A 23,484-nucleotide genomic window follows, 5' to 3' on the forward strand; every position below is an offset into this window, starting at 1 on the left:
AAGGAACAGCAATGTCCCTTATGTCCCTCCCTATGTCCTAACCTATGTCCCTATGTCCCAATGTTTAGAGTACCAATAGGGGGTGCTGTTGCACCACTCGCTTCAGACTGGTCAGATTTTTTTGTAAGATATTTTTTGGGGCTTTTTCTGCTTTTATTGCATAGTGAACAGTATGGTGACAGGAAATGGGGAGAGAGATGGGGGGTGACACCCGGCAAACGTCATCGGGATCAGGAGTCGAACCCACGTCATGCTGGTTTAGCAGCCTAGGTGTGGACCGCTACACTAGCCGCCCGGGACAAGTTAAGTTTTCTTCAAGGAAAATTAACCATTCAAGTATTTCAACCGGGCATTCCTATTTTTGGCATGTCATTATAGGCAAAGCTTTTATAAACAACAATCGTATCAAAGTGATGTCCATGACCTAAAATACATACTAGCAAATACATACAAACTAGCGGTCCCTGAAATTAAAAGGTTGCTCTATTCCCCCCCATCTCTCCTCACCTCCACCTGCTCGTCCTCCTCTTCTGCCTCCTCTACCGCCTCCACTGGTCCCTCTTCATCCTCCTCGTCATCCTCGTCCTCCTCTTCTCCCTCGACCCCCTGTCTCCCCCCTGCGCCCTGCTCCACGATGATGGCCATAGTTCTGATTGGCTGAGCCGTTTCCACAGAGCCCGTTGGCGGGAGGAGAGTGGGTGTGGCCAACGGGGAGGTGAGGCGGAGGGAGAGATCAGTCACTAGAGAGACAGAGAGACCTTCTTTATTAGTTTGTTTTGTAATAGTAGTAGTAGTATTAATAGTCATAATAATTGCACTAGCATTAATAATTTATATTAGTCCTTCAACAATACTAGAATTAGTCTAATGATAATAGTGGTAGTGCATACGGTTTGAAACACCTCCGTCAAGGCTAACGGCAACAGTACTACAGTAGTATTAGTAGTGATAGAGATGGTAGGTACATACAGTTCAATGCTAGTTCTTCTGTGTTAATAGGGGCGGTACTAGTATTAGTAGTGCTAGTACATACAGTTTGATGCTAGTCCTTTAAGGGCTAATAGGGACAGTACTAGTGTTAGTAGTGCTAGCACATACATTTTGATGCTAGTCCTTCGGGGCTAGTAGGGACAGTAATAGCATTAGTAGTGCTGGTAGTACAGTACATACAGTTTGATGCTAATCCTTCAGGGCTGTTGGAGATTCTAACAATGTCTCTGTCTCCTTTCAGGATGAAGATTTCATTTTCACAGCAGGACACTGAGACGATGTCACCACAGCTCTCCAATGCCCCGATGATAACCTACAGCACAAACAACACAGCATGCCAACCAGGTGAGGAAATCACAGATTGAACCTTTTTTTATATGGAACACCCGAGACTATAGAATATAAGATTTTATAGAAGATGATTCTGAACATATTGCTAGTTTGACCACTCCAAATGCTCTAATCTCAAAATAATAACCAAAAAATAGCCTATCTACAAGCTCTCTATGTGTTGCTTTTAGATAGGCTATTTACGCTGCACAACATGCTTCCATAGATGACATGCTGCTGGCTTCTATGGAATCCAAATGACTGAAATCAGTTGTGGCGACTGAGAACTTCCATACCATAATTGTATAATGCTGTAGTGTAGAACCAAGCCCCCAGTAAGGCTATCCAACGTTGAAGATGCCACTACCTACTGGCGAAATGTGGAATTGCAGCACTTTCATGGAGGTGGACGGACGTTCATGACGTCACGTGCGTAAGCCCGGACCTCAAAATTGAGGTCTGGGGCTAGATTAGGCTAAACTTCAGCTCGCTCGAGCCATTGAGTTATAATTATACTTCCGGGAGTCTTCCGGGTGCTTCATAACGCCACTGAGCAACTTCCACTGAAATGAATAGCGGGGGGCGGGGCTAACACTCCGGTTCGGTCTATATCCTGTTAATACTTTATTACACACTATGTGGCCTTGTGGTTAGAGTGTCCGCCCTGAGACTGGGAGGCCGGGGTTCGATCCCCGGCTGGGTCATACCAAAGACTCTAAAAATGGGACCCAATGCCTCCCTGCTTGACACTCAGCATCAAGGGTTGGATTGGGTCCCCCCCTGCGACATACTAGCGTCATGTCCAGGGGGTGTACTTCAAGCTGCCTCACGCTACAGAAACAGGAGATAGGCTCCTGCCCTATGGGCCTCATGGCTCGGCAAGGCTACTTACTTACTTTACACACTATACGATATATACAATTACACATTAAGTGCGACATCCAGCAGCTCACTGTTATTACCTCCATCAACGGTGGTTGGTTCCGTTGTTGTTAAAGGGATTGTCATGGGGCATGGCAAAAAGAGGTCCTTAGACCATGATGTCTAGTTCTATATTGTACAATTAGTCAAGTGCAGTCACAAAATAAGGTTGTGGATAGCAGCTTTAAGTGCTTAAGCAATGGACATAGTTGAGGCATGTGCATCCCCGGGTATGGACTAGTTGTTATTGCTATCATTATTGTTACCTGGTTAAGACAGTCCAGTACATAAACACTGTATTCGTTCCAGCTGAGTAGCCAGCCATCTCTGAGAAAACAAGACAAGAGACCCAGCTGTCTCTCTCTGGGCCGGTATCCCCCCACTGGACCTGCTCTGGGAAACAACTCAACCTGAGGGACCTGGACAGATGGAGAAGGGGACAGAAAAGACAGACAGTCAAACACTAGATCTATCCATCTAGATAGAGATGGAAATATACGGATACAGAGGAATGCCAGCTTCACAGTTGGGAGTTTAAGTGGACAATCTGGAGTTGACTGTGGACTCGGATGCACTAGTAGGGACGTGGAGCACATTCAACCAAACGGCTTGATCATTCCTTTGTGCCAGTAGACAACTAGACATCAGGCTAAACAACCAACGCTGTCCACAATGTGCTCTGTTCTGTTCTGTCTCCTGCTATAGTATAGTATTTTATTATTATTTCTTATACTTAATATCTCTCTACTCTTACCTGTACCTATCCTGTGTTTCACTCTTGAATTTCCCCACAGGAATCAATACTCTATATGTCTGTCTGTGAGAAAGATAGGCAGACAGACAGACAGAGGTCGTCATTCAACAGAAGGAATCAATGTGTCACCGAACAGAAAGCCCCTTTAAGCCTTTTATCCAAAGTGCTTTACAACAACACAATCAGGCCATTATAGGACTATTATGGGATGGAGGAGACATTCAGCTGATGCAGTTATCCAGAGACATTTCAATCCTCTCCATGGTATACCGAGTTTAGACTAGGGGTGCGCATGTCTCCCTTATAAGACAAGGATACATGGGCTACAGATGTGATTTAGGGATGATACATTACTTTGAATACCGAATGATTAAAAAAGAAAAAAAAAAAGAAAACAAGCCAATTCCATAAAAGTTGTTATTAATTGATAAACTGAAGGTATCCGGAAAACTCGCCAGTTTACCAACTCGCCGCGATTTAGAGCATTTTAGTTTTACTTCACCTTCATTTAAATTGCATTGAATTGAGAGAGAGAGGGGATAGTTGTTTAGAGTTAACACTAGAGAAAGTAGGAATGCTAAAAGTTTAAACACCAAAGTACCGAAACAATGTAATTCATTAATAAACAATATCCTCAAATGGTAGGCCTACTTATCATTGGTATTCACATAAACTGGCGAGTTCTCCGGTATCCCAAATTCAAAAGTTGGATGACTAAACAAGTATGCAGTAATATGGCAACTGCAGTGCATACTGTCAGTAGACTAGACTGTAAACCCTTGGTATCATTGCTGTGTATGCCGTGTAGTATAGTAGACCATGACAGAAAACCGTGTGTAGTACCAGAAGACACAGAATACAGCTAGTGATAGATATACATAAAAAAACAACCTGCTAAGCTTAATTTATACTCCATCGCACGACGAGAATGGAGCTTGCCAAAAATAACAAATGTGCAAGCTAACATGCCAATATTTTATGTTTTTAGCTTCTTTTTGGCAAGAAACATTGACAGGCTTTGGGTTTCAACCATAGACTGTAAAAAAATACAGACAAAGGGTTCTCCGGGTCTGATATGGACGTAAGATGAAGCCTGTCAATCCTTGAATTGTAAATCGCCATCTTTCTAGATCCGTTTGGGCCCAGCTGGCCATTGGCTGGCCCAGACAACGAGGCGGGACTTCCCCCCTTCTACGTTGGTTTTTATTTTGACTCGAACGGGGGGTGGCTCCAGACTGTAACGGTAGCCACGCCCCTCAAAACATACTCGACTTTATTTTTTTTATAAATGGGACCATCATTTTGAGAAATGAGACTTTAAACTAGTGACTGGAAGCAGAAAGTATTCATGACCATGTTTATATGACTAAGGTAATACAGTCTAGGTGTAGTTGGGCCCAAATACATGGACCTCTATGGAGCTATGGGTTTTTTTGGGCCCAATGACAGCGCCACAACAGGCCATTACATGAACTTTCAGGAAGTCCCGATTTTTGTGTGGCTTCACAAAATATCTGTCTGACTGCCCCCCTGGTTTCAACGTAGTAGAATTCGAAAGCCATGCCACGGAGTGACTGGATGATGATTTTGTAATTAATGCATAGTGCTTTGGCTGCTGATGCGTAAGCTAAGCAGACCTACAAATATGATTACTTTCATTAGGTTGTTAGACCCATTATGTGAACGGGTTTAATTCACAGTGTGACTGCACTCCTTTATGCAGCTGCAGCTACTATTGTTACAACTACTAAACTACTGCAATCATGTACTGTACCTCCATATTAAAGAGTGGTTTCAACAGTCTGGTGTCCTCCACCAGTCCTTTGATGTCCGTCCTCCACAGTCTCAGTCCTGGTCTGGCTGCAAACACCTGTAGGTCACTTTGTTTGCACAAACCCGGCAGGAAACACACTCCAAAACGTCCACTACTACAGCATACACACACGCACACGCGCACACACACACACACACACACACACACACACACACACACACACACACACACACACACACACCATGAGTTTCCATTTAAAATGTAACGTAACAGAAGACTTTTTTTGTGTAAAGTGAGGGGTGCTCTTCGATGGTAATTCTGACGGAGCATTAGTCCGACTAGTCGGACTAGCACTCAAACATGCGCTGCTCCCGTGCTTGCGGTTATGGTAGGTTGTCGGTCTAATGACTGTCGGACCAATACAGAGTATGCGCATGCATAAAGTGAATGGCAGAGCGAGTGGCAAAGTGAGTGACAAATGAATTTAATGTTGTTTAAAGTCATTTAATGCAATCAAATTCTGTTCTGTTTGGATGTATGGGCTGTCAATGCTAGAAAGTAGTTTTTTTCCACTCAGTAGGCAATCCCGCATAACTTTCAGGTATGATGATGATGTCATACATCACATTCCATGCTCAGCCAATCAAATCATCACAAATGTAATTCTGGCCATTCACTTTTGGCGTCATCGTAATGGGGTGATCAGCCAATGTGTATGTTCGCGCAAACAGACAAGAATGGGCATAGGAGGCCCTCAAAAATGTTGGCAGGTTTTATGGAAATCCGCTCATCATGGCCAAAGCATTTCCGGGGGTCCCCAGCCAAAAACGTTGAGAACCCCTGGTTTAACCAATATGGTTTGGAAGAAATATGTCACCAATGCGTAAATTAAATACTCTCAAAAATAGTTTACCATTTCAGCTCACCCTTAAAATCAACACAAATTCAAGCAGACAACAGCAATCATAATTATCATATTGAAATAATACATTCAAAGTTCTATCGTGTCACCTCTTCCTGGGCTTGGTTCCTATCTGCTGTTGCTTGTGTTCCTGGGTAAAGAAGAGCAGTGATCTCTGCTGGGTGGAGACCAGTAGAACTTTCTGAGAGTACTCCAACTGAACCACACCGGACGGCTCCTCCAGCAACAACACAGGGTTGCACACTCCCTGGAGAGGACACATATGTACATATTAATGAGTACAATAATAATAATAATGCGTTCCATAATATTTGCAGGTGTTAGGACCCTGCATTATACTGTAGATAAGCACAAAGTATGACTTTAATACTATGGCATTCACACTGGTAGTGGTAGATAGATACAATATATACAAACTACAAAGATGCAAAGCTACACAGCACAGTTGCCAAATTAATCGTCACCTTAAACTTGTAATCGTGACAGCCCTAGAGTTGTGTTTTGTTGGGGTTACCTGATCAAGGTCCAGCGAAGAGAATACAACCTTCCCTTTGTCATCTCCAGAGAAGAGCTTCATGCCATTAGTGCTCCATGCTAACGATGTCACTGTGCTTTTATGAATACCAACCACGTCAAAACGCCTCAGCTAGAGAGATGGAGAGAGAGAGAGAGAGAGAGAGAGAGAGATTATTAATTAACCTAAATCTATATTTAGAAGCAATAACCAACATATAACCAAACCTAATCAAGACGCGTGTTTTAGTTTTATAATCGACTAAATTGATTTATTTTACTGTATAATAAGTTGTACAATGGTGGCATACAAAAATAGTGAACGGAACTGGAAGTGATGGTTCCAGTTTACCTGTTTGTTCCTTCCAGGAAGTTGAGACACCAGCTGGAAGAGAGCCACCCTTCCCGATGCTGTTCCCACAGCAACCAGGTCATCAAAGCAACTGAGGAGCTTCACAGCAGTGATCGCCTCACACTTCCCCTGCACACACGCACATGCACACGCACACGCACACAAACACACACACACTTAAGGCTCATACATAGTCTGGATTTTCGGTGGTGAGGTGACCACCGAACTACAACATGACGTCACAAGCCGCGGTGAAGAGCAAACCACCGCCACCGCTCCAGCCCTTCTCTCTGTTTTTACTCACCACTGCTCAACGTTATTTCGCGGTGGTCAGCTCACCACCGAAAATCCAGACTATGAATAGGCCTTTAAAGTACGTATTAATACAGAAAAATATATACAAATATTTTAGGTGGTATTAATAATAGATGGTATGTGACAGGCTAAAAACACTGGCTTTAACCGAGGTGCTCTATAAGGGCCTGATCGCGGGGTATTGAGTTATGGGAGGGCGAGGCGCACAGGGCTAAATGCACCTTGAGGAATGAGGTTTGTGGATGTAAATGAGAACTTCTCTTGTACTTGGCTTTGTACGTCTACAGGTCTTGATGTCTAACTTAATCTACCCAACCAGGCCCTTGAACCTCACCTTAGCCCTATTTCTATCTGACGTGACGTCACTGCTGTGGCGTCACGGTCACGCTGCTATCCGTTGTCGTGGCAATTAACCTAATAAGCAATTAACAATAGCAACCTATAACTGTGAAAAGATCTATGTCAAGGACAGAGGTGGTAGCAGCATCCTCTTCATGTACTGCATGTACAGCAGCTACAAATAATAGCTGACGCAATGCGAAACCTCTCTGTTTAACCTGCTGTAAACGCAATATATTTGTACAGCGGAGACTCAACAAAATACATTAATGGAACATTATCACTTTAACCACGTTGAACCTGGTGTCCCAATTTCACACATTTTTAAACTTTTTTTCCAAAAAAAGCTTCTAAAAATGTTTGTTTCACAACATTGTTAACAATTACCTTTTGCCATTTGTCATAAGGTTAAAATGATATAGGGCCTAAGTGGTTAACTCAACCACCATACTAGTCTTGTCAAAAGGTCTTTACACTCCAAATTAGAAGCGACACAAATACATGATAGGAAAATGTGCATATTACACATTAAACAATTAATTTGGTGATGCCTAATTCATACAGGTGGATGCTTGTATTTGTGCTGAATCGCCTTTTCACTGCATAATATTCACGTTCAGTATGTTCATGACATAAACAGCAGCTTAAATTAATGTAAATTCATCGCATGAAATAAACTCTCCTGGTGTGTACGGACCTTAAAGCTCACTACAGGACAGGTTGGTACTCACTCTGTAGATGTGAAAAAAATGAACATTCCAAACTAGATTTCAGAATATGTCATAAGCAGCTACATTTCTGAACTAGCTACAGTCGATGTCAGAGACACAGAGTGGGTAGACAGAAATGGTATCGTCCTATAGTCAGCATTAGTGAGGAGGACCCATACAGTAGATATGGTTGAAAAATGTTACTTTAACCATATACAATACAGTGATGGTAGTGAAGAACCACACAGTCTCACTCGCAGCTGTCCTACTGTGTGTCTCACCTACTGTACACTGTAAGACAGACTTTGATACAAAAGGGAAAAAGCAGTAGAGACAAAACCATCAATTTAAAGTGGGTGGGGCACGTTCGTATCACTTAAAATAGAAAACCATATCGATGTCTATTCGAGATCTCTAACCCATATTAGCACTGAGCTGCTCTCTACATTAACTAATGTACTGGTGCTGTCAGACAGTAGGTGATCAGGGTGTTCTCTAACGTCCTTAGGAAACGGATAAGTGGCTTTAGAATTTCACCCACTTAGTTACAGGGGATGTAAGGGGGGAGGGTAATGAGACTTCTACATTGATTGTAACCAGTCTTATGACCCCTTGGACCTGGGACCTGGGAGTTTTCTGTTGTTGACCACTGAGAGATGTCCAGTATGCCCAGTACAGTCCTCTACTGTTGTTTTCTGTATCCTGATGACTGCTTGGCACAAAACATTTCCGAAAGGACAAATAAAGTACAGTATCTATCTATCTAGCCCTAGGGGACCTGCCCACAGTACAACAACCACAGTCTTCTACTGTTAGCTGCCCAGCAGGCTTCTACCGTTGACCTCTTGGACCTGCGCATAGCACAACCTACTGTTGGCCACCCGTAGCTGGCTAGCAGCCAGTACAACTGCATGCTCCTACCGTTGACCACCAGGACCTGCCTGGTGCTGTCACAAATCACAATTACAAATTTAAGTTGGCAAATATGACAAATTAATTGCGATAACTCAAATAATTGTGATTAGACAATTATGTAATAATTGTGACAGGCCTAGACCTGCCCGGCAGTAGAACCTCAGTCTTCTACTGTTGGTCACTGGGAGCTTCCCATTCCCAGTACAATCTCAGTCTTCTACTGTTGGTCATTGGGCGCTTCCCAGTACAATCTCAGTCTTCTACTGTTGGTCATTGGGCGCTTCCCAGTACAATCTCAGTCTTCTACTGTTGGTCATTGGGCGCTTCCCAGTACAATCTCAGTCTTCTACTGTTGGTCATTGGGAGCTTCCCAGTACAATCTCAGTCTTCTACTGTTGGTCACTGGGAGCTTCCCAGTACAATCCCAGTCTTCTACTGTTGGTCATTGGGAGCTGCCCAGTACAATCTCAGTCTTCTACTGTTGGTCACTGGGAGCTGCCCAGTACAATCTCAGTCTTCTACTGTTGGTCACTGGGAGCTGCCCACTGTGCCCAGTGCAATCTCAGTCTTCTACTGTTGGTCACTGGGAGCTGCCCAGTACAACCAGTCTTCTACAGTTGGTGACAGAGCAGCTCCCTCATTGTATACTGTAGTATGAGAGTATCTTGCTCCAGGACACCTCTCAGTGGGCTGTATTTTGCGTGTCTTAAGTAACAGGTCTTATTCCCTAACTTGAATAAACTAAAGACCTGGAGGCGTGGTCAATGCTCTTTGGCCACTCAGAATAGCCAAATGGCATTGATCACGCCTCCAGGTCTTTAGTTTACTCAAGTTAGGGAATAAGACCTGGTACTTAAGACACGCAAAATACAGCCCAGTGCCTCAGTAACTCACCTCCAGGTTGTATTTGTTCATAGTGCTCAGTCTGCGGCAGTAGAGGTAGAGCATTCCAATGCTGCTTCCCACAGCGATGTAGTCTGGTGTGACGTCCAGCGCTGTCAGATAGACCACCACAGACTTGAACCCCTTCTGAACCTGATCCAGAACAAAACCACAACAAACAGCAATCAACCGTCAGTAACATCATAATAACTAGAATAATAACTAGAATCAATTATATCACAAACAATCAATACAACACAGATCATATATTCAAATCAATTACAACATCACAATCAATAAATCTGGATAGCGTATTATTACAATAAATTACAACATTGCAATCAATTTAACAGTAAAATTATATTAATCTAGAACATCATATTCACTGACAGAATAATAATGTATTAAAATCAATTACAACATCACAATCAATAATAATAGTAATAATTAAAATTAGAACAGCACAAAGGCCTAACTTTTTTTTTATGACAAGGTTGCAGACAAAGAACTGTAACACAGAGAAATACAGTTACATTTTATATTAGATTAGGTTTCAACTACGGCTTTGCTTTGAATCCCTAAATAACTCAAGCGGTACTGCAACATTACTCATTTGAAATGTGGTCATCTGAAACCTGTATGTCACTGCAGTATTCCTGACGCTGTCTATTTCATCTTCATCACCGCACTGAGCTTTATTCAACACTACATCCAACGTGGTTTATAGCTTCTACTTAGCTCTAAAGACACATGGGTTATTGCAAGAAGATTGGTGATGTGTTTATACGTGATAGATTGTATGTTTGTGTGTGAAGTGCTCCTCTCAAGTGACAGACGGTACCTTGGCAGGGATGGCATTGAGGAGGTAGTACAGAGGGCAGAACTCCCTCAGAAGCGACGGAGGAGGGGTCTGGGTCGCCATTGGTTCAGCTGACAAATGGATCTGTGCTGGTGGGTTCAGCAAGGAAAACAAATAAATAACCATATAGATTCAAGGGAAAAAGATGAACACACAGAAAGAGGTAATTATATAGAAAAACGAAACATATACCTACATAGCTACATCTGTCAACAGTTAGGCTTAATAAACATGTAACAACGGAAATGGCAGATTTTGATTAACTTGTCTAAAACACACACACACACACACACACACACACACACACACACACACACACACACACACACGCGCACGCACACACACACACACACACACACACACACACTGCAGTGTCACTACTGTCAAGTATACAGCTCAATTGTATCACCGAAAATGGTGACTAGTCCAATTCGGTGACTCCAGAGGTTTCACTTTCACTTTACATATTTACTGTGCACAGAGATGAGGAGATGGGTGCAAGTAAAGTAAGTCACCTTATATAATCTGAACCAAACGCGTGGTGATACTGTAATTTCAGAGAGTTCATGTTTTTCAGGGGCCGACTGACATTGCTTTTTTAATACACATACGCATATGGTCATTTATGTGTGGACAATAATACCAGCTATTGATGGGACTGTTATTAATACTAAGCGCGGGGGGGGGGGGGTCACAGAGTTCGATAGGTTTCCACTTCGGGTGTGACACTGATTGCTCTAGTCTGTACTACACGCCCAAGGCAAACAGCTGTTAGCAACAAACATTACGTCCGTCCACCCACAACACAACTAATGCCCACGTTACATACTCACATACATAACTATTTAAGTGTATACCTGTGAACAGGCAGGCAGTGCACAAAAAATATATAGACGTGTTTGTATTCTTCGTTTATTTTCTTATGGTTAATATATCAGCAGGTGAATTTGACGCTGAGAAACCGTCATAACTGCATAAATAACACACAAAACACACACTCACAGCTTCTGTCGTCTGCAGTTATCCGTTGCCACAACACACGTGTATGACGCGTTTAAAAGGTCGTCGGCGACATTGCTTCGTTTTGACGTTTGTTATTATGTTAAAGGATAAATAACATCTCATGCTGATGCTCTGACGCTGTGTCAAGTCACACGAGACAAGGGATAAATACGACTTCCGCTCGCAGACTTAAAAATAAAAGCTGCATTTGCATTCCGTGGCGGGAATGTGTCACTTGCAAAAAAGAAAATATTGCAAACTTTTTTCTTTTCGTATTATAATAATACGGCTAAAAGTCGATTAGATGAATATGCTCTTTCTTTGTAAACACCATAATATAAAGGAGTGACTGTGAAAACACTGACGCTTGTTGTCGGCAACAAAATAACAAATCTCCACATCCGAAATTCAACAGCGCACACTACTGACCTCTACTGGTCCAAAAAAGACACGTTTGACATGCTTTCTCCTCGGGTTTGTTTTCCCTGTATATTTTATGTCCATGCTGTAATATAGAAGGATTTTAATATGAACTATTGGAATACTAGGATAAAAGACTGCATTTAGATTTGATTTATGTTATTACCATCATGGATGTATTATTGTCTGTTCTCAGTGTTCTGTAATCTGACATGTACGAATCTACGATGTAGCAATGTAGCATTGAAGTGTAATTTTATATCTGCCTCTTTGGCCAGTTCTCACTTGTAAAAGAGAGAGACTCGGTCTCAATGTGTTTTTTAATGGTTAATTAAAGGCTAAATACAAAATAAAATAAAATCGGTCAAATATATTTTCACATTAATGAGAGGAACCGGAAAAGCGTCACTGGATTCGGCTAAAACCAGGAGAGAGGATTTATTTTTAAACGGACCGGGGTGCGTACAGCTCGACCTGTCATCATTACGCTGAAGTGTGTTTTTTTAGGAGGCTCCATTCCAAAACTCCATGTCACAATTTATCAAGAACCGGCCGGACGCTGCTGGGGAAAATGCTATGCTAGTAAAAAAAAAAACAACACCGTGAACCGTTACCTTTTTTTCGTGCTTATTAACTGCACTGGTTAATATTTATTTTCTCTCGTGCTACATTTTATTGCATTTTTTGCGGTAAAAATTTCAAGGAAATTGGATTAAAAAATATTTGTCAAGGGCAAAAAAATAAAAAAGAAACCCACCGATTGGCTCCAAGTCACTGCATGAAAATCTTTTAGCTTAGCTACGGCTAACAGTAGCTAGCTAGCTTCTTCCACAGACTGCCAAAATGGCGGACAACGGGGATGAAACGACCAATACGTCAAATATGACAACAACAGTGGCAGCACCAGGGGATGCAGTCAGTGTTGCACAGGTTCAGTGTGTTTCTGGATTAACGTCCAAAAACGACACCGCCGCGGTGACCGCGGGTCCGGTAGCTACCAGCAGCCAGGACGTGACAGTCAGCTACCAGGGACTGGCGGACTTCCTCCAGAGCTGCTCGGCCAAAGGAGGAGACGGAGAGTGTCAGGTTGTCACACAGTATGTCGGTGGAGGTGGCGGCAGTGACCAGGTGGAGCAGAATATATTCGTCGGCACGTCGACGGGGAGCGAGTACGCCACCATCAACGCCGACCTGTCCAACACCACCATCATCTACGTCCAGCCGGACGGGAGCCTTGTGGAGGGATCCGGGCTGACCCCCGAGGAGCAGCAGGCTCTGTTTGAACAGTTGGCCAAGCAGCAGATAGTCCAGGTCTCCGACACTGAAGCTGCCCGTCTATTTGAACAAAACCAGGTGGTTAAGACCATCCCGGCTGGAGCTCAGTTTCTCCCCAACGCCACACTGGCCCCCAGTGAGCTCCAACAAGTCATAGACCAAGTCACCAAGTCCCAGCAACAACTGCAGACACCCACAGTCCAGATCACCAAGTCCCCGCAACAACCACAACAGCAGATGTCCATAGTCCAGGTCACCAAGTCCCCGCAACAGCAGCAGACGTCCTTAGCCCAGGTCCCCAAGTCCCCGCAACAGCAGCAGACATCCATAGCCCAGGTCCCCAAGTCCCCGCAACAGCAGCAGACGTCCTTAGTCCAAGTCCCTAAATTACAACCACAACAGGCATCCGTTGCCAAGTCCCAGCCACAGTCACAACAGCAGACGTCCATAGTTCAAGTCGCCAAGTTGCAACAACAGGCCTCTATGGTCCAAGTCACCAAGTCTGCTCAAGTCACCAAATCCCAACAACCACAACAAGTATCCATAGTTCAAGTCACACAGCAGAGCCAAGCAGCAGCTAAGCCAGGGGAAACCCAGGTTGTGGCAACTGTGGATGCCAGTGGGTTGGTTACGTTAAGCACTGCCACTGAGGTGTCTGGAAGTCCCAAGCCACAGAACACCCCAGTGCCGCTGAAGAAAGTGGCCAAGAGCATGCAGAGCACACCATTACGTGTTGTCCAGAAAAAGGTAAGATGTAGTAGTTAGGCATGTAGCCTATTGGATATTAGCAAATGCTCATGAAATTACATGAAAGATGGTGACATAAAAATCACACCCGTGTGACTGTGAAGTGAGGGGCGCTAATATATTAAAGTCTTAACTCATGTTCATTAGGTGATGTAATCTTGATGTAAAACAAACGGTGCCAACATAAACATTAAATGCCATTAACAATAAAGAGACAATATGACGTACATTTTCCCTTCATTGTCAATGGCGTTTTTAAAACAAACATTGAACTAAAAAGAAACATTAAAACCTGTATATAGGAGGGGCTAGCGCCCCTCAAAAATCACCATAGTTGTGGCTGCTATTGATCATTATCGGGCTGTGTAATTGGGTCCACAGTATGTATTCTTAATTCATGTTTATTCTGCAGGGAATGAAATGTGCAGCCTGTTGAGTGCCTTGATCTGAACTACATAGGATATAGAACCCCTAATTCTGGCATTTGTTGATGTTCAGTCAGTAGTTTCATTATTTTATGCTGTTTTTTTTAATGACTTTTCTAAAGCATTTTGAACTAATTTACACTCTAATTTACTCTCTCTCAGCCTGAGCCAATCAGGATCCAGCTCCAGGCCCCTCCCAAACAGGAAGTAAAAGCAGGGGGTGTAACCACCATCACCCTCCCACCTCAGACAAAGCCCCTGGCCATCAGTCAGACACATCAGGTCAAGGTCTCAGCCAATGGTGGATTAAGCGGCCCACAGATCATCACCCTCCAGCCAATGGTAGGCCAGCAGGGCCAACAGTTCTTCCTGCAAGGGAACCCCGGGGACCCACCCATCCAGCTGCTCTTACAAAGCCCTGCCCCTGTGGTCGGTTCCCTGGTCCCGGTGGTCCAGAAGCTAACGGGTCAGCAGAGTGGAGCCACGGTGACTGTACAGACTGCTACGGCCGTTAGCATTCAGAAACCTGTAACGTCACAGATTCGCATTCAGACGTCTCAACCTGTTAAAACGGTCACCCTGCCTGTTGTCAAGCCAGCGCCAGCAACCCCGGCTAACGGCACTGCGACATTGAGCACCGCAAAAGTCGTTAAGAGTCCCATTAAGACTCTCACTAAGACTATTGTTAAGACTCCAATTAAGAATCTCGTTAAGACTCCAATTAAGACTCTCGTTAAGACTCCCATTAAGTCCCCCGTTAAGGCCGTCGGTGCCGCAGCCACAGGCACAGCTGCTTCAGCAGTTACAAAGGCGACTAGTTCTGCCACAAAGGTGGCCGGCGAACAGTCGGCGCCTGTGGCGAAAGTAGTAAAGAAGAAAGAGAAGAAGGCAAAAGCAAGGGAGAAAAAGCCACTGAAGGTGCAGACGAGGTCAGGGCGCGTGTCTCGTCCCCCTAAACACAAAGCCAGGGACTTCAAGTTCATAAAGAATGAAGACCTGGCAGAGAGCCACCAGTCCGACTCTGACGACTACTCTGAAATGAGCATGGAGGAAGAGGAGGGCGAGGGCGGAAAGAAGAAGGTGGGAGGTGACCCCACCTCTTCCTCCTCATCAACCTCCTCTAGTAAGTCGCGGTCGTTCAAGTGTCAGACCTGTGACAAGTGTTACATTGGCACCAAGAGCCTGAATAGACACTACAAACTTAACCCCACCCATGGAGACCCCGAACCCCCAACCACACCCACCTCCCCAGGAGGACGAGGAGCTGGAGAGGACGTGGAGATGAAGGAGGAAGGTGGAGAGCAGAAACAGACAAGCACTCTTGAGACAGAAAAGGATTCCAGTAAAACATTAGATACCTCGCTGGACAAAGTAAGACCATGTTCCACTCATATTACATCTACACACTGATTGGATGGCTGGTTGACTGACTGTTTAACATAGACAATGAAGTTACTATTTTTTTAAATAATAAAATAAATCCATGAATCTGATTAACTGTTGCAGCCCTATTAGACTTGACGGCAAAACTGAAGTGATGAGCAACTTAAAAGCTCAGCTTCCCCAGAAGCCCTTGACAATAGGGCTGGAAGACAGTCAATGATGTTACCAATCATTGTGTTTATATGATAAGCTTACATTTCATATCGCACACCATATACGCTCATGTTTGATTAAACTGTTGCATCCCTGCTTTGGTTTATTCCCTGTTCCCACTCTTTCTCTCCTCCAGGATGAGGAGATTACAGGGTTGAGAGTCCAGCCCCGGGGCCCCGGCAGGCCAAGGGGCAGGGGTCGGGGCAGAGGCAGGGGTCGCGGCAGAGGTCGTGGTAGAGGACGACCTCTGGGTCCCCCTCCTAAGGTGGGTACAACCATAGACTGTAAAAAATATGGACAAAGCGTTCCCCGGGTCTAACATGAACGTAAAATGAAGCCTGTCAGTCCTTGCAATGGAAGTCGCCATCTTTCTAGATCCGTTTTGGTCCAGCTGGCCATTGGCTGGCCCAGACAACGAGGCGGGACTTCCCCCCTTCTTCTCCGTTGGTTTTTATTTTGACTCGAGTGGGAGGGGAATCCCTATCATAGACTGTAACGGTAGCCACGCCCCTCAGAACATACGCAACTTTATGGTAATATTTTTAATTAATGGGACCATAATTTTCCAAAAAGAATATTATGACATTAGAAATGAGACTTTAAACTAGTGACTGGAAGAAGAAAGTATTCATGACCATGTTTATTAAGGTAATACAGTCTAGGTGAAGTTGGGCCCAAATACATAGACTTCTATGGGGCTATGGGTTTTTCTGGGTCCAATGACAGCGCCACAACAGGCCATTATGAACTTTCATTTCCTTAGTGGCTTCACAAAATATCTGTCTGACTGCCCCCCTGGGTACAACGCAATTTACCCTGCACTTTAACAATATCTTTATCTTGGAGATGTAAATGTGGGAGGAACAGCAGTGACAAAATGTGGCTTTAGTAGACACATTCATTTACACTTGACCAACTTGTGGCTTGAATCAGATTTCAATCAAGCCACCAGTGCCTATTGTTTATAGCTATGCAATTAGCTTCAGCCCGCGATGCATGCAGTGGGTAACAGGTTTAGTCAAACAGCAAAGTGCTTTACCGTAATCACTGACTACTCTCGGGGCATGCATCTCACCCTGTGAGACCAATTCCATATGCATCTCAATACACACACAGTCAACAATATGATACACTAGACACATTTTGACCATTTTTAAGCCATATAGGGCCTACTGCACATGTATTGGGTTGGACATGTCACTAAGGTCGCATTCACACCTATACTTCGGTAGAGTCGATGCGAATGGGCGGAAAAGTTGCATCATTCTTGCATATCTAATTTGCTGCGTAGGTCTGTACTACGAGCGCAAACACTTTATGCAACGTGCAATATTGTGTAAATGTGCAATAGAACCTAATCGCCTCCATTCTCTTGCTATATATCCTACACTGCATTGTTCATGTGTAACCTTCAGCATAAGCCTATGATGGTCTAGCCATATTGCAATAAGGGCTTCTATCTCTTCATTAGACCACGTGTGTCCATGGGACATCTTTACATGTCGCTGCGTAATAATGCCTTCTCTTTCCTTCTCGTGTGCCAAATACCAACTTCTTCATCCCACAATGGTACATTCACTCCCTATGTTTAATGCGATTGCATTCACACCTGCAGGGATCCGCACTCGGCTGCGTTTTGAAGCAAAGTGAAACCCCTGTTTTTTGGCGGAGTAGAATGCGGTTCTTTGGTGTGCATTAGGATTCGATTGAGCCTTCACACCTGCCAAACGAAGCGCACTTTCCGACAATGCGCAGCAGGATTCGTTTTAATCGCAGTAAAGCTTTCTGGTGTTAAAACCTTATTTGGGTTGTAGTACTACACATGTACTGGGTGGGCAGCAGAACTGCAGACGCACTTTCTCTTACAGAACGGCATCTTAGATAAATGACTACCTGTATACTGTATTTTTCTTGAGTAGATAAGGCATTTGTCTTATTATTATTAAGGTGGTGGTTGGCCATCCAGGCAGACGGGGGCGTAGAGGCAGACCGCCAAAGCTAGGGGGCACAACAAGAGCATCAGCAGAACTACAGGCAGAGAGGAGGAGAGAGAGACTGTCGGAGGTAAAGGAACATAATGTGATCTGATTTAACCGCATTAACCATATGTATAGAACAAATATGTAATGTAATATGTGTGTGTGTGTGTGTGTGTGTGTGTGTGTGTGTGTGTGTGTGTGTGTGTGTGTGTGTGTGTGTGTGTGTGTATAAAGTTGGTAGAACAGTGTGATGAGGAGGAGCTTGTAGATGCGGTGCTTCCTCGTTTGTCCAAGACTTTAACACTCTGGGACCTACTGCTGGCCAAGGTAACACACAATCCTGTAACCCCCCCCAAAGCTATTCTGTTTCTCTCTCTCCCTCCAAGCTGTCTATCTGATGTCTCTGTCCCCAACCTAACCTGATGTCTCTGTCTGTCCCTCCAGGTAGAGAAAGGTCGTCCTGCTAGGGCTCACTTTCCAGAGATGTACCGTGAGTTTGAGACCCTGCAGGGCCAGGTGAGGAAGCTAGCCCAGGAGTACATCTCCAACCCACAGAGAGCTGGAGATGCTCTGGAGGTCCGAAATATAGAGGTGAGACTTTCTATTTGACTGTTCTCTTCTGTTCTATTGACTCTGCTACACTAGTGCAGGGATTCTCAACCTTTTTAATTTCAAAGACCTCCAGTTTGATGTGCATTAGGCCACAGACCTCCATTTCATACCAGTCTTTTATGTCTGGGACGCCAAACTACACTGACAGATCAATGTTCATTTACACTATCAGAGTTCCAGACCCGGCCGTGAGGGTCCATTTTGACCCTTGGTGGTCCACCAACCCGTTGAGAACCAGTGTGCTACTGGACAACTTTAATGTACTTTGAGTTTGAGTATAATATCACTCCTGTGTGATTCACATCTAACATGTTGATTGTGTCCAGGTTGCCAAGTCTCTGGGGATCTTTGATGAGGTGAACAAACTGAAAGTTGTTCCTGGAGCTCCTCAGAGCTCAGCAAACATGGCAACCAAGAATGTCCGCTACATGGAGGTAAAAATAAATCACACCCGTGTGAAGTGAGGGGCACTCTTATCATACATCATCATTGATCATCTCATACTGGCCAATCAGAATGCCTGTTGCCTGTGATTGGTTAGCTGATTTGCTCATTTACATATGACCTCAATGTTCCCTTCAATGTCAATGGCGTTTAATGTTTTGATGTTTAATTTACGTAGTATTTAGCGGCGTTTTGACCAAATCTCTCCCTACATTGTCAATGGCAAATCTTGAGACATGTGGGGACAAAAGCTGTATATAGGAGGGGCCTCAATAAATAATAATGATGATAATACAGCCCTTAAGGTCTGTGATGAGGTCAAGTACTTAGGCCACTATTTAACAAATTACCTATCTGATGATGGGGACATCTACAGTCAACATAGAATGTTATATGCACAAGCAAACATGATTGTTGTTCGTAAGTTTAGTATGTGTTCAGCTTCTGTGAAGTCCACACGATTTAAATCTTTTTACACACCGATGTATACTGCCCACTTGTGGCGGCGTTATAAAAAAAGGTGGCTTATGATGATGCCATGAGACTGCTGCTTAAAGTGTCATGGTGCAGCAGTGCAAGTGAAATGTTTGTCAGTATCGGTGATACTGTATGTATGTGTAGGCTGTCTGATTCTGCCAACAGAATTATTTTAATTCCCTTTATTGATTGAGCTCAGTCAGGTTTGTTTCTAAACTGTGGAACCATTGGCGTGTAAGCCTGTATATGATTTTATGTGGACAATGTAATGGTAATGGTTCATTTGACAAGAAATATTTTTTAGCAGACTCCCACAGGAATTCTTAGTTTTGTCAATATATTGTATTCATGATCACACACTGTATCCTGTGAACCTGTGAGCCTGGTATTGTGTGAGTTGCATCTGTACTTAACAGCTCATTGAAATCCAATGCAGAACAAAAATAAATGTCTAATTGCTTTGTTTTCTAGAACTCCAAGATGCTGCCTCCTTCTAAAAGGTTTAAAATGGAGAACAGTGTTCCCATTCATCTCAACGGGATAGAGAAAGGTATGAGCTTCTGGAAAGCTTAGTTTGAAATCGACACACACTTAAAATTACCGATACATGCAGTCACCCTGAGTCCATTTGATGGAAATTGTAGAAATGGTTATTAATGGTCAGTGTAAATTGTTTTATGAAAACTTGAATCTTCAAATGACAAACTACTTCACATTCTGTTCTCTTCCCACCCAAAGTCGGTGGTCCCACAACCCCAGTGACTTCTATCACCCTGAAGTCAAGCTCTGAACCGTCTGGATCCAAAATCCTCTCCTCCACTACCACCTCCAACACCATCAGGTACCTCCACCATCACACACTGTAATACTCCACCTCCAACACCGTCAGTTACGTCAATAATCTCACATGCAGTGTAATACTGCTGGTTACGGTAAACGGGACATGAACACAGATCACTGATCCTTCCTTTTCTGCTCCTAGCTCATCCACAGCCACGACCACCAAAACTACCCAGCCACAAACCTCTACGCCTCCCACATCGAGAGCCACACCCATGGAAGTCTCCCAGGACTCCGCTCCAAACAACGTGACCCAGGACGCCGCCCCTAACAACCTAACCCAGCAGCCTCCAACGGGAAAGGCAGAGCCCATGGAGACAGATACCCAGGGAGGGTCTCTGCAGGCTGGGCAGGGAGTGGTCTCAGACCCACTTCTGAGTGTGGAGGACCAGGCTCTGAGCAGCAGTGACATCGCAGCCCAGATGAAGGAGCTGGAGAAGGCTCTGGGTTCAAGTCCCGACCCACTAGTGAGCAAACAAGAGTCTACTAAGGGAGAAACGACCCAGCAACAGAACACAGAGCTGTCGGTTCAAAACCCAGCTACACAAACCAAGACCACCACCGCCGCCGGCCAGAAGTCAACCACAACTCCACCCATCTCTTCTCCTAAGCAGCTGTCAGCGATCACCACCCCCACACCACTGCCGCAGCAGAGCACGCCGTCCTCGGGCACAGCGGATGCTACGGTGGCCCGCGAGGGCCAAGAGATCTACATCCAAACGGAAGGACTGACCATGCACGTGGAAGGGGAGGGCAGGGGGGGCTCGGACAGGGTGGTGGTGGTGAACGGGCCCGACGGCACCACCATGCACATCAGGACTCCTGAGGGAGTCCCCCTGGAGGCCGTGCATGCCTTACTGGGCATCGAGGCCGCGGCAGCAGAGGAAGAGAAGACGCAATAGACATGGACTCGAACCCGAATTTACATCTTCATCATACAACGTCGCACATCGGAAATAGCAGATCAATAAGCTCCACATTCACCACACGTTGAGGCGAAATACACACAGACATGGAAACAAAATCAGACACACCCATATACTGTATATATCTGTGTTGTTGTATATATACATACACGTGTATGTGTGTATACATTGTGTGTATATATACTGTATATATACACACACATATTCAGAGTTACATAAACACCCAATACACAAGCATAAATTAACCCATACAGTTACATACTACAGTATTTTAAAGGGCAGCTGCTCCGCAAAATATCTACGTCAGCCTACGCCAAACACATTTTCATAGATCCTTGAGTTGACACAACATATTGGGAAGTGTTATGTCACACAATATAGCTCGGTTCTGAAGTTGCCCTTTTACCCATTTAGACCCGAGTCTGATTCTAAAACCTAACCTAAGTTTTCTGAAAACCTTACAATTCTTATTCCATTTTTATTTTGTTTTAAATGATGTTGCTATATGTATAGCAACAACTTATGAGACACAGGTTGATCCCGGATTGAAAGGTATAACATATCTAAATGGGTTAACAACAGACGCTTACTCGTATGTATACAAAGCCACACGAACATACAAACGCACTACCCTGCAAGAGCCAACAGAAAGTATTTCCTGCATGTTTTTAAGATTATCAGTTGTTTCAGATCCCATATAAACTGCAGTTAAACCAGTAAATGTTCCCCACATCTGGACCTGAAATACTTCTCCCCTTCGTCTCTCACTCTGTGGAGCAGTACATGTATAAATGATTAATCACTTTATGTATGTACCAGTTTATACCGGAAGTTCATATGCACACTTAAGTTGTGTTTACACTGAGGCAGAAAAGTTTTATTTTTTAAAATAATTTTCCGATTTTACACTCAAATTGATATTTATTGAAGTTGAAAACTATGATCACCTTTTCAACAATTCCATCAGTTTTTCCATATTAATTAGATATGGCTATAGATGATCAATTAGTTACATAATATGTAACAAACTGACTAAAATGGACTATTGTCAATTTTACTGTTAAAGGTTCAAACCTTAGACCATGGGCTAAGGTGGCGTTTAAAAGGTCATGGGTAAGGGTTGGGGCTGGCAGTGTTTGTCTTGAGTGGAGTAGAGCTGGGTTCAAGAGGTGTAATGTTACTCAAAGCCTGGTTCATGCTTACAGCCTGCAGTCTTAACTGGTGTGGCCAGTGCTAATAGTCTCCATAAATGTTATTTCATAGCTGTCAGAAAAGCTCAAAGAACAGTTAACCTGGTCACCATGGCAACAAACTGTCCAGCTTCTTTTGTATTTGTCTTGGCTTTGTAGTCTACTAGTGGTAAATAACGCCACGTATAGCACACAGTAGGGCAGTATTGTGTGTTTACGTTGAATGTATCGAACGTATCTAAGAAGCAGTTTAAGGATAATACAGTTTAGTCTATAGTTTGTTTTGCTCATGGCTCTTATAACCCTTGCCTGTTGGCTTCCTCCTACTCTACCCACACACTGGTTAATGTTGATCAATTTGCTTTGTTTGTCAAATAGTGAAAAGTGTTGTGAAATCCTCAGTTCCAGCCTCTTGTTTGTTTCAGAGGTGTGTTTGTGCGTTGGTCTCTGTTGCTACAGCAAGTGCTTGAAAATCTGTACATGATGAAAAATTTAACAAGAGGTTTCTGATGTGAGATGGAATGCCTCCAGAGTTATTTCAAAGTCTTAATTGATGCACGTTGTTGCCGAGGGACAGGATAAGCCATCCAAAGACAAATGGCAACAAGTACCTTTTGTGTTCTTAAACGTCTAACATGAATAGAATTTAGATTGTATATCAACAAAAATGACACCCATAAATGGTTTGAAACCTATCCAAACTATCCACTTATGTACAGACACACTCCACCAGGGTATGAGGGTTGGGGACTAGTATGCCAGGAAAATCTCATGATCCTTTGCTTCAAATTGTTCACTAAATGTGGTTTTTATGGCGTATATTCTTTGTATATTTGTAAAACTTTTGTTTTTCAATGTGTTTTCATATATAGGAATAGAACCTCCCTTTACCGGATAAACAGTACTTAGTCGGTTGTGATATGTTTATATGTAGATAAATACGAAAGGAAGTTTAAAAAAAACAAAAACAACTAA

General features: G+C 43.7%; 2 protein-coding genes across 4 annotated transcripts in view; one reads left to right on the forward strand and one right to left on the reverse strand.

The window, feature by feature from the left end:
- Positions 1-11,711, reverse strand: part of tecpr2 (tectonin beta-propeller repeat containing 2) — a 35,817-nt gene extending 24,106 nt beyond the window's left edge. The window contains exons 1-10 of one of the 2 annotated variants that reach the window (XM_080784064.1): positions 11,579-11,711; positions 10,559-10,660; positions 9,730-9,870; positions 6,557-6,685; positions 6,206-6,337; positions 5,781-5,938; positions 4,770-4,923; positions 2,508-2,660; positions 1,171-1,303; positions 508-740 (exon numbers count right to left, since the gene is read on the reverse strand). In XM_080784064.1, the coding sequence (XP_080640190.1) occupies positions 508-740; positions 1,171-1,303; positions 2,508-2,660; positions 4,770-4,923; positions 5,781-5,938; positions 6,206-6,337; positions 6,557-6,685; positions 9,730-9,870; positions 10,559-10,639 (1,314 nt within the window). In that variant the 5' untranslated portion in view covers positions 10,640-10,660; positions 11,579-11,711. Of the gene's footprint in view, positions 1-507; positions 741-1,170; positions 1,304-2,507; positions 2,661-4,769; positions 4,924-5,780; positions 5,939-6,205; positions 6,338-6,556; positions 6,686-9,729; positions 9,871-10,558; positions 10,666-11,578 lie in introns of both variants that reach the window. The other variant, XM_080784063.1, reaches the window with a different exon arrangement.
- Positions 11,712-12,560: 849 nt separating this feature from the next.
- On the forward strand, positions 12,561-23,477 carry znf839 (zinc finger protein 839). 2 transcript variants are annotated; one of them, XM_080783724.1, is made up of 11 exons: positions 12,561-13,567; positions 13,610-14,020; positions 14,608-15,816; positions 16,178-16,306; positions 17,989-18,105; positions 18,255-18,347; positions 18,465-18,611; positions 18,959-19,066; positions 20,025-20,103; positions 20,292-20,394; positions 20,536-23,477. In XM_080783724.1, exons 1-11 carry the CDS (start codon positions 12,842-12,844, stop codon positions 21,293-21,295), a joined length of 3,882 nt encoding a protein of 1,293 aa, XP_080639850.1. In that variant the 5' UTR covers positions 12,561-12,841; the 3' UTR covers positions 21,296-23,477. The 2 variants fall into 2 exon arrangements, with proteins under 2 accessions (XP_080639850.1, XP_080639849.1); XM_080783723.1 differs by having other exon boundaries at positions 12,561-14,020.
- The last annotated feature ends 7 nt before the right edge of the window (positions 23,478-23,484 follow it).

Source organism: Protomyctophum bolini (genome assembly GCF_963924005.1).
Source record: "Protomyctophum bolini genome assembly, chromosome: 15".
NCBI lineage: Eukaryota > Metazoa > Chordata > Actinopteri > Myctophiformes > Myctophidae > Protomyctophum > Protomyctophum bolini.

Bases quoted from the DNA above. Each gene is read 5' to 3' on its own strand.
- znf839 (XM_080783723.1), top strand. From the start codon at position 12,842: ATGGCGGACAACGGGGATGAAACGACCAATACGTCAAATATGACAACA. The intron at 14,021-14,607 runs GTAAGATGTAGT...ACTCTCTCTCAG, and splicing joins TACGTGTTGTCCAGAAAAAG to CCTGAGCCAATCAGGATCCA. The intron at 15,817-16,177 runs GTAAGACCATGT...TCTCTCCTCCAG, and splicing joins TAGATACCTCGCTGGACAAA to GATGAGGAGATTACAGGGTT.